The 14722-nt window shown below is 30.2% G+C and overlaps 1 protein-coding gene across 1 annotated transcript; it reads right to left on the bottom strand.

The window, feature by feature from the left end:
* Positions 1–9997: 9997 nt before the first annotated feature.
* LOC107432992 (uncharacterized) lies at positions 9998–13753 on the bottom strand (the record flags this gene model as incomplete). The annotated part of the gene is made up of 6 exons (XM_016044225.4): positions 9998–10212; positions 11238–11357; positions 11850–11939; positions 12417–12650; positions 13228–13398; positions 13547–13753. Coding segments are annotated over 6 exons (867 nt in total), but the record flags the coding sequence as incomplete, so codon positions are not given.
* Between the last annotated feature and the right edge of the window lie 969 nt (positions 13754–14722).

The following is a 14722-nucleotide window of genomic DNA, read 5'->3' as shown; positions in this document are numbered from 1 at the left end:
GAAAAACTTTAATTACAATAGGTAATATCTCAATAGATTTCATTAAATCCAAAAGTGAAAATTATTATAAAAGTAATACAAAGTAATACCAAGTAATCCTAAATAAGATCTATTTTATTTATTTTAGTCTTCTGACAATGGAGTGAATAATTAAGGGAGGGCAAAATTTGAATTGGACTATTAAAGCTATCGAAATAAATTGATTCGATTTAGTTTTTTTAAAATATCTAGGTTCAGTTTGGTTTCTATTAGTGAAAAACTGATTTAATCAGTTTGATTTTTAATTTATCATACTTTTAGACCTATCCAAATCGAACTGGACCAAGATTATAAAATATATACAATATTTGAATATTTTATTATTTTTATTACATAGAAAATTCTAATTAGTTTATTCCTCATCACCATTAGATTTATTTTCACCCAAATCCCTAAATAACAATTATTTGAATATAATTTTATAATTTCATAATTCATTTAATCATTTTAATTTCCAAATGTGAAAAATTGAAACTCTAAACTATTAGCCAGTGACAAAGATGAACTCCACACAACCACACAAACCCTAAACTATAACCAATGACCAAGACGAACTCAACACAGCCACACAACCTCACCCAAACTTACTCAAATTTTATTAAACTCACCTAATTTCCTCAAAAGTCTAGTATGAAGGAAAACTATTTAAGTATACCACCTTCACATAGCAGCATAACCTCACCCAAGGGACCTCAGCCATACTGCCTCAACCACACACCCAGTTGACTACTAACCAATGACCAAGATGGCAATAAGTTCTCTGCGTCGACCAGATCTAGATGATGATCTTGACCATTTTGATCATGGTAGAAACTAGATCCCAAGAGTGACCAAATCCACAATCCATGATTGTGACGACGATCAGTAGCCTAGCCTTCAACAACAACCAATAGCTTTCTTTATGATTAAAAGCCTTAAACTCCAACCACTAGCATTAAACCCAAAAGTTGTTCGACACCAACTAGTAGCTTTTAATGTTAACCAGTAAGTTCAAAACCAACGATCTAAACTGAACCGAACTGGCTAAATTTGGTTTAGTTTAATGTGGCTTTTTTGCTCCTATCTTTCAGTTCAGTTTGTAACCTAACTAATTGATCAGCTCAATTTAGTTTGGTATTTTACCAAAAACTACCTAACTTGAACCAATGTCCACCCTATCAATAACACCTTGAATAAAAGAATGCAATAGATCCAAGTAATGAAGCTTCTTCATCCAAAAAAAAAATATGTATTTATTTCCAATAGCAATTACAAATCCTTACACGTGTATTAAAAAAAAAATTTAAAAAACCTAGGAACACAATGCTTAACAAAATTCCTCTATGTGATACTTCTCAATTATGAAATAACACAGTTAGAGTACTCTTATTTCTCTCACTGTCTTTTTGGCATCAGTCAAACTATCATCAAAAAGCTATCTAAATGCCTTAGTCCTCAAATTAGATCGATATCCATCAAAATCTAAAAACAAATATGAAAGGTTAATAATAATATTTATAAAGGTCCCCATTTAGCATCATTATGGCAGAAACACCTATAAAAATTAACCATGTTAAATTAAGTAGAGGAAATAGAAAAATATACAGTATGCACACTATAAAACAAGAATATGATTTTTGAAATTTCCTAGCCTTCCTATTAGAGAATCATTGCATTGTTACCCATGATAATAAGCAAACCCGAGACCTAGTCACTTTGGCCGAGGGATTGCTATTCAAGCTTGTTTTTGTATTTTATCTTGTCGTTTGTTTTAGCCAAAATTTGTACAAGCTAGGCAAGTTAAGTTGGTTCACAAAGACACCAAAATGATTTAATTAAAGTGTATTAGCTAAATTGGGATTTAAGAAAACTTAGTTATCTTGATGACATGGACACACCTTGGTGATAAAGATGATGACATGGATACCTACTTTATGACACGGAGCCTAATAATTCGGCCTATCTTTCCTCCAACGAAGTGAAGACACGTGCCATCATAAATGAGGACTACTTCAACTTGAAGTACTTAATAAGGCAGCAACACTTGTCAAAATTTTAGAAAGCATGTCATGAAGTTACCTTTACACATGCACTTGCTTCACCATGAAGCACTTAAAAATTATTGGTGCATTGGTTTGGCCATGGTGTGCTTTCACACCACTTTTTTATGCTATATATATGTATAACATTACAATAAATAAATGAATTTTGGTTTTGGCAAAAACATTTTAATTTTCCTTTTGAAAACAAGAGAGACATCCATACCGGCCTTGAAGAAAATTTAGCACCTTATTCATAACTTTCAAGGCCAAGCGCTTTAAAACTCTTCCAAAATCAATTTAGTCAGTTAAAATGAAAGCCTATCTTCAAGCTTATGACCTTTAGGAGCTAGTTGAATATGATTATGAACCAGAACTTTTAAGGGTAGGAGCTTCTATAACCAAATTAAGCTCCATCATGAAGAAAATGCAAGACCTTATAAAGATCTCATAGCAATACAAGCCGCTATTAATGATGAGATCTTTACAAGGATTATTACTTGCACAATACCTAGAGAAGATTGGAAAATACTTCAAGAGGAGTTCCAAGGAACCACAAGAATAAAACAAATGCAACTGCTCAACTTTAAAAGAGAGTTTGAGAATATGAAAATTTTGAACATGAAACTATGAAAGAGTGCTTAAACAAATCATGATGATTGTGAACCAAATCCGTTTACAAGGTGAAGATTTACCAAATCAAAGGATTGTAGAAAAGATCCTCATGTTCCTTTCAGATAAATATGAAGTGAAGATTTCATTTTTGGAAGAGACAAGAGATCTCTCACATATCTTAGTTGCTGCATTGATTAATGCCTTGCAAGCCACGGAACAAAAGAGGAGTCTTTGGCTTCAAGGTGATTCTAGTTTGAGTGAAGCAGTCCTTGCAACCAACAACAAAGGCTAATCAATATAGCAATATCAGCGTTTTTCAAAGCCAAATAGTGGCAAGGACATCACCAAGCAAAGAAGGAACAAAAAGACTTATGGTCCTTGTACAATATACAAGAAGTAAGGACACACAGCCAAACTGTGTTGGTGGAGATTGAATACTCAATGCAAAATTTGAAAGCAATTCGATCACATGGAGAAGGTTTGTAGGAGGAAAAAACAAAGGCAAGACGCTAGACAAGCTCAAGAACCCAAGGAGTCAAGTGAAGAGCATGAACACACCTTCATAGCCACCTGCAACCTTGCAACCACAACCAAAGACTCTTGGATTTTAGACACCAGTTGTACAAATCACATGTGCAATAACCATGACTTATTTATGAAGTTAGACCCAAAAATTGCAACTAAAATCAAGGCAGCAAATGGACAAATAATGGAGGCACAAGGAAAAGAAGATTTGGTGATCAAAACACCCAAAGCTACAACACTAATCATAAATGTGTTATATGTTCCAAACCTGTATGAGAACCTATTGAGTGTGCCACAGCTTATGATGAAAGTTAACACTTTAAAATTCTTAGATACAAGTTGTGAAATATCTAAGAATGGAAAAGTTGTATTAATTATCCATATGAAGAATAATAGCCTTGTGATTGATTTTAATCAACGAAATCAATCGGCCTTGAGTACTGAAGTCCAAGAAGAGTCAGCGTTATGGCATAAAAGGCTCAATCATTACAACTATGCCACCATAAACCAAATGCAAACTTAACAAATTATTGATAATCTACCACAAATCCAAGAGATTAAAACTGTATGCCAAACATGTTAACTTGGCAAACTCAAGAGGCACCTATTTCCTTTTGACAACTCTCGAAAAAGTAAAGGAAAAACTACAACTTATGCACTCGGATTTGTGTGGACCGATGAATGAGACAACTCATGCTGGAATGAGGTACTTTGTCATTTACATTGATGATTATTCAAGGAAATGTTGGATCTATTTCCTGAAACAGAAATATTTATTTATTTTTTTAATGTTGATTTGCAACTTGATATTCTCATTTATAAATTTTATTTATTATTGAATTATTTATGAATTAAGAAATTATGCTACGAGTATTTTCAAATGTGGTTTGGAAATGGATTTATGGGAAATTGATACTTTTTTTGTTATTATATTTGACCATGGTATGTATATATTCTAAAATTATGTAAATGTATTTGTATATATGTATATGTAATTAGGATTTCCCAAGATTATTTGATTATGTTCAATTGTATTTGTTTTCAAATTATATTATATTATATTATATTTATGGTTTTAAAATGGAATTGTGAAAATTTTATATTTTCATATTATTGTATCTATTCATGATAATTTGGTTTTCAAATGCACTATATAGTATCTATGTTCTCAATAGGTATCAGTCGTTCCTTTTTGAGTTATGATATGTGAGGGAAAGCAAGTATTCTACAGTAATGGCATAAGCTACCCTCTCTATGGCTGAGGAAAACAAATTTTTCCACTCCTATGAGAGCTAAGACGAGCAAGGGTAGGCAGGTATTTGTAGTGTTGGTATTAACCATCCTCCCCTTAGCCATAAGATGGCGAGTTATTGAGCACTTGAACCTTTGGGACACTAAAGGAGTCGCATGCAGGTTCTTTTCCCCCTTCGGTCAACTAATGTTTGGGATGCCAAGTATCATTTAGCAACACCGGTATATCGTAAGGTGCAATAGGTGTATTTCTAATATATTATGTATTAGGTGTACCATATAATACCGTGACAGTTACAAGATTATATCAATAGGAGGTTGGATATGCATATGGGTGGTTTATTATCATATTTCTACTACCTACAAGATCAGTAGGTTTGATGGCAATTATAGGCAACCACATCTGATTGTATTGATAGTAGTATACTTATGAGTTATTGATATTATGGAACTATACACTTGTATATAGTATGGTATATCAGGTAATTTTTAGTCTTAATTGATATATTTTTACATAGATTATATATGGTTTCAAAGTTTTGTATTTATGGATCTATTCATACTCTTAACTAATTCTTTTAAATAATCTTAAACATCAAAGTTTAATTATTTTATTATACTAGTTTATTATATTATCATATTTATTTTATTACCTAATTATTATTATTATTATTAGTATCGTTATTATTATTATTTGCATAATTGTTGTTTTTATTCTAATTAATAATTTACTGGATTAGAAAAGTGCATGCATAACCTGGTTAAGTAGTGAGAAAGTTCGTACAGTACTTGTGACAGAGATCCGAATCAACCTTGGGACAAGTATTTCAACCTTTGAGCAAGTATAGTAATCTTCGGATAGATATTAGCTTTCGAGCATATATTACAGCCTTCAAATAGGTGTTGCAACCTTTAAGCAGGTATCTAGCCTTCAAGTAGATGGTTTAGTCTAAGAGCAGGCTATTCGGGACCCTTGTGGGATTGTGTATGCATATTCATATATACATAAAAAAAAAAAAAAATTGTATTTACATTGGTTTTGGATAGTAAAGATGATATTGGAATTATTGTTATCATCATCATTATCGCTAATAGTATTATGGATAAAAGATGGGGCATATTTTTTTTTATATATTTATATTTATATGCTAGTAGATATTTATGGAGCACTAATTGTACTAAGTGGGAGGTATGGGGTAACTGTAAATATAAATAGAAGTGTGCTTTCTACATAAGATTAAACTTGGGGAACTTTATTTTAAAGGAGAGATGCTACAAGATTTTCTATAGAATTTTTAGTAGGATTTCCACTAGTCGAGACCATCCTAAGATTCTGATAGGGAACTTTGTGATATTAAGGAGTATTGTGAAAACTGTTTGTCAAAACAGAGGAAGTTTCAAAGAGTGAATGTGAGGTTTTAAGAGAAATGATTTTTTAAAAATGATATTTATTTTCATGATATCTTACTTGTTAACTCAATGAGCTTGTCTCATAGTTTTGTATTTTAAATTGTTCCTCTAGGCCTTGGGTGACCATTGGTGTATAATATGTGCGGGCAACGTTTTATCATTACCTTCATATGTTTCGTCATTATCACATCTTCACTTTTGTCATTCTTTTGCAGCTGATTATATCTTTTTTACTTTTGTATGAGACTACTATTTATTTTATTTTATTTATTTTTAGACTCAGTTGCTCCTTTTAGAATACTTTGGTAGATTGACCTGATATTTATAATTTTATTTCTTTTGAGTTAAAACCATTGTTGGGTATGATTATGATTTCAGAATTTCTATTAAAAGCGTTTATTTTTCTCTATTATATTATTGAGTCAAATCTCATTTACAGGAAAGTTTGATTGAATTCTTAGTACTAGTTTAGTGTGGTTTCCCTAAACATATTTATAGGGAAGTCTAACTGAACTCTCAATATCAGTTCAGTGGGATTTCCCTAGGCATAACCATACTGGATGCTCGGAAAGGGGCCCAAGAGGGTCCTGTCATTTAATATTTTTGTGGACACATAATATGTTTAAAAGATTCTTGCATGTTATAAGAATTTAACCATAGATCTTAATGAGTTCACATAAAGTTTAATTATGATTGAAAATATGATTGCTTTATGTGAATATTGTTAGTTGGCAGAGAAGGTTCCACCAGTTAATAAAGCCTGGGGTAAAAGTGATTAACAAAGGTAAAGAGTAATTAGAGTTTTTAGTTTCTTAAATCTAATTGCATTAGCCAAGGTGCATTCCTATAGCCTAGTTACTCAATTAACGCCATTGTTTTCAATCACTTTTAATATATGTTTTATTTCTAAATTTTAGTTTATCATAGTTTATTCGAATATTTTATCACTCAAATATCTACTTCCAAATAACATTTAGATTTAACTATCTATAAATTTTGGTTATTCAAAATCTTAGCAGGAACGATATTTTATTTTAACTACTTTATTACTTGCTAAAGATTCATGCGTGAACAAATAACAAGGTTTTGACATTGTTACGGAAGATTGTTTGATTTAACTATTATCATTTGGGTTAGATCTTGTATTAATTTGGATTTTTATTTTTTTTGTTTCGATTAATTTGTTTAATTTTTAGTTTTAAGTTTGCTTAGTTTAATTAGCTAGCAGTTAGGATTGTGTTAGTTTATTTTTATTTTGAGTTCTACTCAGAATTGAAGTTTCGATATATAAGTTAGGTAGTGTTTTTAATTTGTATTTTATGAGTCCTCTTTTGTGTTATATCGATGTGTTTAGGTTCATTTAGCTTAGAAAAAAGTACAAACCCAAATAAAAATAATTTTAAAAAAATTCCAACCATCCCATCAATAACAAACAAATAAATAAACATATCGCACTAATTACTTTTAAATTTTATTACTTTAATAATCAATGAAGTATCCAAGCATACGCATTAGACCCAAGATACAAAAATTGAAAAGCATTGTAAATTAATACAATAAATTATTTAAGGATATTGCATTTAGGATTATTACTAAAGAAATTTATTCAATCTTCTTCCCAATAAGTCAATGAAGCTGGGAAATTTGAACGCAATTAGTTCATACTTGTTTAGTTTTTGACACCGCATCAAAAACATTTCCTTTAAAACTATGTTGTTCTAGAATATGTTAAGCCAATTCATAATGGCACTTGTATCCAGTATCAAGTAGTCGAGTGCAACATTTTTCAGTGATAGTTTCATTCCTGAACGCAACCAAATATATTGCAAACCCACAAGTTCCAAGCTTAGTTGCACACCCTACCAAATACTTGTAATTTGATGGTGCAGGAATTGGTGAACGGATTGCTAGCCCTGGCGGGACCAAAACTGCTACGCTTCCCAAAAACAAAATCACCATAATCAGAGACGTCTTCATCATAAAGCCTTGGAATGTCCTCTAATTTAAGAAATATGTTTTTTATTTTATTTTAATTTATGTTTTGTTTAAGCTATTTTGGAGATATGAAGATCATTGGTATCAAAATGCTTATATATTTATAGGGTCATCAAAGGATATTTGATGCATTATAGAATTGGAAGAGGAAAATATAATAATAATAACAATAACAATAATAATCAAAGTTTAAAATATAAAAAGTTTTCTTGAAATTTCGTTCAAATTTTTATTTTTTTAAAAGATCGAAATAAAATTTAGGCTTTAAATGAAAATTAATAAAATTTCCATAATATTTATCGAAATTTTTTAAATTTCACCAAAATATTTATGGAAATTTCCATCAAAATATCTATATTAAATCTTTAAACTGGTAAAAAACCTTATAATATCCATCAAAATTTAAAAACTTTCCATATAAATTTTTAAAAATTTTCATGGAAATTTTAGAAATATTTATTATTTTTTTAATAAAAAAATTCAAAAATATTATTAATGTTTAGTAAATTATTTTACCAAATTAACATTAATGATATTTTTTTTAACCTTTTAATTTTTTTAAATATTTAATAATATAAATAAAATAAAGTTAATTGAATTCAATAAGTTTTATTCATTGATAAAAAATATATATATATATATATTTGCTATGCATTTTGTATAAGATGAATTCATTAGAATTCCATAATTATAAGTTAATAATTGATTATATAAGAATGAAAAATAATAACATAAAAATATAATATTATATATAATTGATATTGATAGCATTTAAATTAATAATATTAAACGAATAAAAATAAAAAGATAATAAAATATATTATACTAAACATCAAGAACAACCATATTTAATGCAAAATCCTTATGCTTGACATATTAATAATTATATGAAAAATTATTAAGGAGACACATTTTCTAATAATTATTTTTCATATTTATATCTAAAAATAAAAACGTAAAAAATACTAATAATTTACAATTATTTAAGAATTCTTTGAGTATTGAAATGATATTTATAAAATATAATGTAATTGTAATGATTACTTTATCTTAATTAGTAAACAATTTATCAAATATATAGTTTTTTTCTTCATATTTTTATTAATAATAGTTTATTTATAATCGTTACCATTTACTATAAATTAAATTGATGAAAAAAAATATAATATCTATTCAATATTTTTGAAATTATTCTGATAAATTTGATACTTGATTGTTTAAAAAACCTAATACTAAAGTTTTAACAAAAATTTTAATTTTTTAAAATAAATTTCCAACATTTTTTTATAAAATTTTATCGATGTTCAATATATTTTCATATTTTGAGCATTCAATATTTTCACAGATACCGAAATTTTGAACCTCAATAATACCAATAATAACAATAATAATAAACTGCATTCAGCTCTAAATTTGTGTTACTTTGTCAAAATGTTTTTTTTTTTTAAATTGAAGTATTAATGTTGTTTACGAGCAAACAAAATAAAAAAGTATTAATGATGTCGTGTTTAATTTAAATACCTTTGCTATCAAATTAAAGATTTGATAACGATGAAACTGCTATTATAAGTATTTGAGAAGGAATAAATGGCGGTAAAATTAACCAGGAAAAAGAAGAAGAACCATTTTGAAGATTTCAATGTCCTTAACCTCTTATTTTATCATTTCTCCAAATAACCATTTCCATATACAATTGAATTCAATCTCCCAATTGATCTTGCATAAGCCAAAAACAGCAATCATTCCTAAATAAATATAATGACAAGTTACTTCTCCACTTAGATACGGTGATTATGTCTTAGGTGATTGTGGAAGTATTCTTGTTTATTGAAAAATGTGCCATAGTTGATATGCAACTATATATTATAAAGCTAAGAAAAAAGACAGAACGCTACGAGTTTGCTTTTGGGTTAATATAGATTGGACTATATTCACCCTTAAAAGACCAAAAACAAAAAAAAAAACAAAAAAAACCACTATTATGGATTGGAGCATACTATTTTTAAGTATAAACCAATTCAATCGAATGTCGTTTCAACGCACTGTCCTTATAAGTGTAATATTTGGAAAAATTGCCTATTGCTTTGAATTTTAGACATAATGTCAAATGCATATGTTCCGGTCAAAAGTTGGGAAAAAACAAATTGATGCAAAATGTGAAAACAAGTTGAAATTAATTGTGATATTGACCTAATGGAGTTACATACACATATTTGGGCTACTGATGCTGATAGTCTATAAAGCACTCGGAATTGTGAACTAAGAAACAGATCCTACTGCCTTTTTTTCTTCTGCATTAACTAAGAAACAGATCCTACTGCTTTTGTTTCTTCTGCATTGGCTCCGAGGAAGTGCTAGCCTGCCAAATACGTTGTTGACAAGACAAACTCAGACTAAGTTGTTGGTCTAGAACGCTAAAAAATTAACAGACCCTTAAGCTTTCAATAGTACTTGGTAGGAGCCGAAACAGCCAAAAGGTCAATCCACAAACAATATCTCATTTCTGGTCTGAAATGAAGGTTATCATGCTAATGTTAACTTAAAAAGGGTAATGATTAGGAATTATTTAGCAAGAGTATGCATGCATTCATCCATTACAATAGCCGGACATTGCTCAGTTATGATCCATAGGAAAGTTCCCACAAAAGCAATTGGAAAACAAGCATAACAACAGACTAAAAATCGAGTATGTATATATATATATATATATACACGCACTCAGCACTTCCAACAACTTTCAGATTCAGGCATTTTGTTTTCTATTTTCTTCTTTATAATATCATGGACTAACAGCTTCTTATCACATATCCAACTTCCTGATCGATGCAGAGTATGATAGGATTATTGGTCTAGTATGCTTTAGTTTTAGGAATAAGTTTAGGAACTAAAGTTTTTATTCGTTTCAAGATTTCAGTTACAATTATTTTGCATTACAGTTTTAGTTTATTTAGTTTGCCTAATAAAATAAGGATTATTTAACAATAAAATTAAGTATAATAGATTTGATTATTAAACAATGAGAGGTATTATGTTATCCCTAGTTTCCTCGCTTTCTCTTTCATTTTCCTCCTTCCTACATTTCTTTCTCTCTTGTCTCTTCTCATCCTCTCTCCCTTTCCTGGGAAACATTAATAAGTTATGTTTCCATATCAAAATATACAATAAAGCATTAATTTCTCAATCTTAATTTCAGTTATATTTATTCTTTTTACTACCTGTAGGATGGGCACCAACTTTTTGGAATAAAAGGATCACATTCGCAGATTTTTAGTGCAATTTCCACAAGACTTCTCAAAAGCCTAACTTCTAAATAAATCCCAAATGCATTGTCTTTACTCCAAATTGTTGTCCTTATTACCCACAGATGAAGAAGAGCAGACTTACCATTCCAGAGAGTTGCTCACTGATGTAAGTCATTGACCTCAACATCGCTTCAAGTGTATCTTTAGTTAGTTGAAACTTCACCTCAATTTCCCCCAAAGTAGACTTTGTGTAGTCTTGCATCTGCAATATATATATATATATATATATGCATGTCATACATACATACAACAATAATGGAAGTCTAATTGTCTAAGAGGCACTCATTTGAAGAATTATGTTCAGAGTATAAACAAGAAGACATCACAAGCAAATATATCAAAGCACAACATAAAAGGATGGACAGAACATCAAAAGCAAACATAGTGAACAAAAACAAATAAAAATAAAAATTGAAAAGGATAAAAGCAAACGAATAAATAAATAAATTACTAAAAAGCAAAAGGCATAGAACCAGACGAAGTACATGAAGAGAATCTGAGACGCTAAAACTAAAAGCTATTAAAACAAATACTAACAATTTAAACATATATACATATAACACCTATCAAATAACTAAATAATTCAAACTCGCATAAATATTTCAACAAGTCACATAACAATGTCTGATGCATAGGTTGCTCAATCATGATCTTTTTGTTCAAAATTCAAGGAAAACTTTTCCAATTCACATACCTTAAGACTGACAACAGCCAACCTATTAGGTTGCACTGAACTCCCATTCTCCATGGTCCACGTCATCGACTTGAGGCGGGGTAGATTTCTCTACATCCAAATTATTCTAATAAATTAGAATTTAATTTAAATATTGCGGAAACATTCAAAATTCCAAAATAAATACAGGTTTTCTCCATAAAGAATATTAATAACAATTTCAACAATAAAAATAATCTTATGGCCACGAAAACCTATGTAATGCCTGCACGTCCCATTTTTTCCATTAATATTGAAGACAGTGCACCATATGCTTCCCTAATGTTCTAACCAAAGAGGTGTTCACGTTGAGTTCAACTGCCTTTGTTATTTAGCTATTTACTGTGACTTCTTACAGTATGAATTTAGATTTGAAAAAACATAATAAATGATATTTATCAGCTATAGGGACCAGACCAGGCTTCAATATACATTCTTAGAGACAAGAATAAGCATCCTTATGAAGCGCATATAAAATGATTTGTTCCAAAAGTTATTCCTAACAACAACAACAAATTGAGAAATAAACAGATAAATACTTTCTCATACCAGGTTTTCAGGAGGAACAACATTGTGCTGTTGAGTTATGGGAGCCAGCCGTGAAACATTAGTATCAGAAGCAATTGGTGTTGAAGCCCCAAGTTCATTTTGATTCAATCGGTAGATAGGATCATCTTGACGAGGCCACAGTGGTGCCAAGATATTCAAAGATGAGAAAGGTGTGAAAGATTTTGGTGCACCTTCTTTATCCTGATTGGAAACATAGGTACTCGGCAATGTACGCTGATGAACATGTCATTGAATAATAAGGGGGAAAAAATAAGATAACATAAGCAAAAAATACTTCCACAATAAGCAAACAGCGAGAGAAAAATAAATAAATAAATAAAAAGAAAGAAGCCAACAGCAACAACATTGGAAGTTAAAAAATGACAGAGAGGCAATTGGTATTGAACACAACAATGAATCCGAAGAAAGGGTCAGTATCACGACTAAGGTAGCAATTAGCAGGTTTCACTTTTGTGCAATTAGTGGCACGGCATTCAACTGGAGACCTAAATATGTCATACAACCATAAAATATTAAAAAAAAGAAAAAAAAAATGAAGCATATTAAGAACTGAACAACAATAGGGAGTAATTCCACATTGCTGATAACATCTTATCCTGAAATTTTTGTTCCACTCTGTTGTTCAGTGAATTTAAAGAGTTCTACTCCATATGAAATGGAGTAAACTATTAACATGGAAGTTGACAAAATAAAGGTTTCAAAGATACACTACTCCATATGAAACTTAAAATTGAATAGTTGCCTACAATCAGAATCAGTTAACAAAGTTAATTTTAAGAAAAGAATTCACCTGCTCACTGGATATTTCCTCCATCCACTGACCCTGGTACTTTTGGAACAAAACTAACAAAATGCTCTGAACATCTAGCGACAAATCGGGTGGAAACAGCTTCAGAAGATCATCACCGGTGAAGTTTTCGTATACCCATTTTCTAATAAGCGAACGAACGCATGCTAGAACCTGAGTAGTGCATCGATCTCAGATTTTTATCACAGAATTCATGGTCCGAAACAAAAGGGTAATGAAAAAAGAACAAAAACCCAGATAGAAAAACAGACGATACGAGAAACAATTTGGCAGAAAATGAAAGAGATGAAGGAATTCATACGGGATCGAGGTCGGAGAGGGAGGGGAGATTGAGGAGAGACTGTAAGTTGGATTTGTCTTGAAATGAACGGAGACCGGTCTTCCTGGTTTGCCAAAGAGTGGAAACGAACTGGTCAAGAGCTTCCTCGGACTTTACGGCCGATAGCTTATGCAATTGCAGGTATAGTGTATCTTCCTCCATCTCCATTCTTTTGAGTTCACATTGAAATCATTTTTCTTTTTTTTCTTTTTTTTTTTTCTTTTTTTCTCTCTCTCTCTCTCTCTCTGATTCTGCTTATGGTTCTTGTTTTGTTTTGTTTTTTTTTTTTTTTTTTTTTTTGGGTCTTGTCTTATGGATCTCGGTTTTGTGTTCTTGAAGTTTGGGGGCTTTGTTATCCCGCAGAGTGACTACTGACGGCAAGTTAAAATGCATCCACATCATAGACAGTGTTCACTTGGTTCCCTCGCTGCCGCATGGTTTTATGTGTTCCCAATGCAAATAACCATTTCATTTTTTTAATGAACAGTAATTACAATTTTATTACCAAAATATAAAAAATGTAATTATAATCGGATGGTGTTAGGCATAAATTATACATAGATTTATGTCTCTATTATAGTTTATTATTTGTATAGTTTGTGCTTAATTAATAGGAAATTTACATAATTTGTGTATTTTTTTATTTGTAAATAAGAGAAAAAGCGTATTTGAAGAAAACAAGTTAAAAAGTTGTTTTAAAACTAAAATGAAGATTCAAACAAAAGACCGTATTGAAGACTTTCAAAGTCATTCTAGGAAGATACAGAAATTTGTGTGGTACGTACTATTTTTATTATATATGAAGTTCTAGAAGAAATTTTGAGGACATTTTGGTTGGAGAATTTTTTGTATTCATTAAGAATCATCTCCATAAAATTTCACTGCAATAAAATTAGCCAATCAATACTAGTTTTAATTAGAAGCTAGGAAAAATATGCAATTCAACAGATTTTCAATACTAAGGGAAAACTGAATTTTGAATGCCTTCCACATGTCCAAATGTTTATTATCATATATGCTTAGAAAGCAAAGACATATACCTAATTTATGCAAGTAGAACCAAAGCAAAATAAATGGATTCAAGGTTCCAAAAGATGTTCCAAAGATAGGCTAATGGGGTTAGAGGGTGTTTCTTCAACTTTAGGGTTTGCATGTGTA

The sequence above is a fragment of the Ziziphus jujuba genome, chromosome 11 (genome assembly GCF_031755915.1).
Source record: "Ziziphus jujuba cultivar Dongzao chromosome 11, ASM3175591v1".
Lineage (NCBI taxonomy): Eukaryota > Viridiplantae > Streptophyta > Magnoliopsida > Rosales > Rhamnaceae > Ziziphus > Ziziphus jujuba.
Note: the sequence above shows the minus strand (reverse complement) of the source record. Positions and strands in the feature narration are given on the sequence as shown.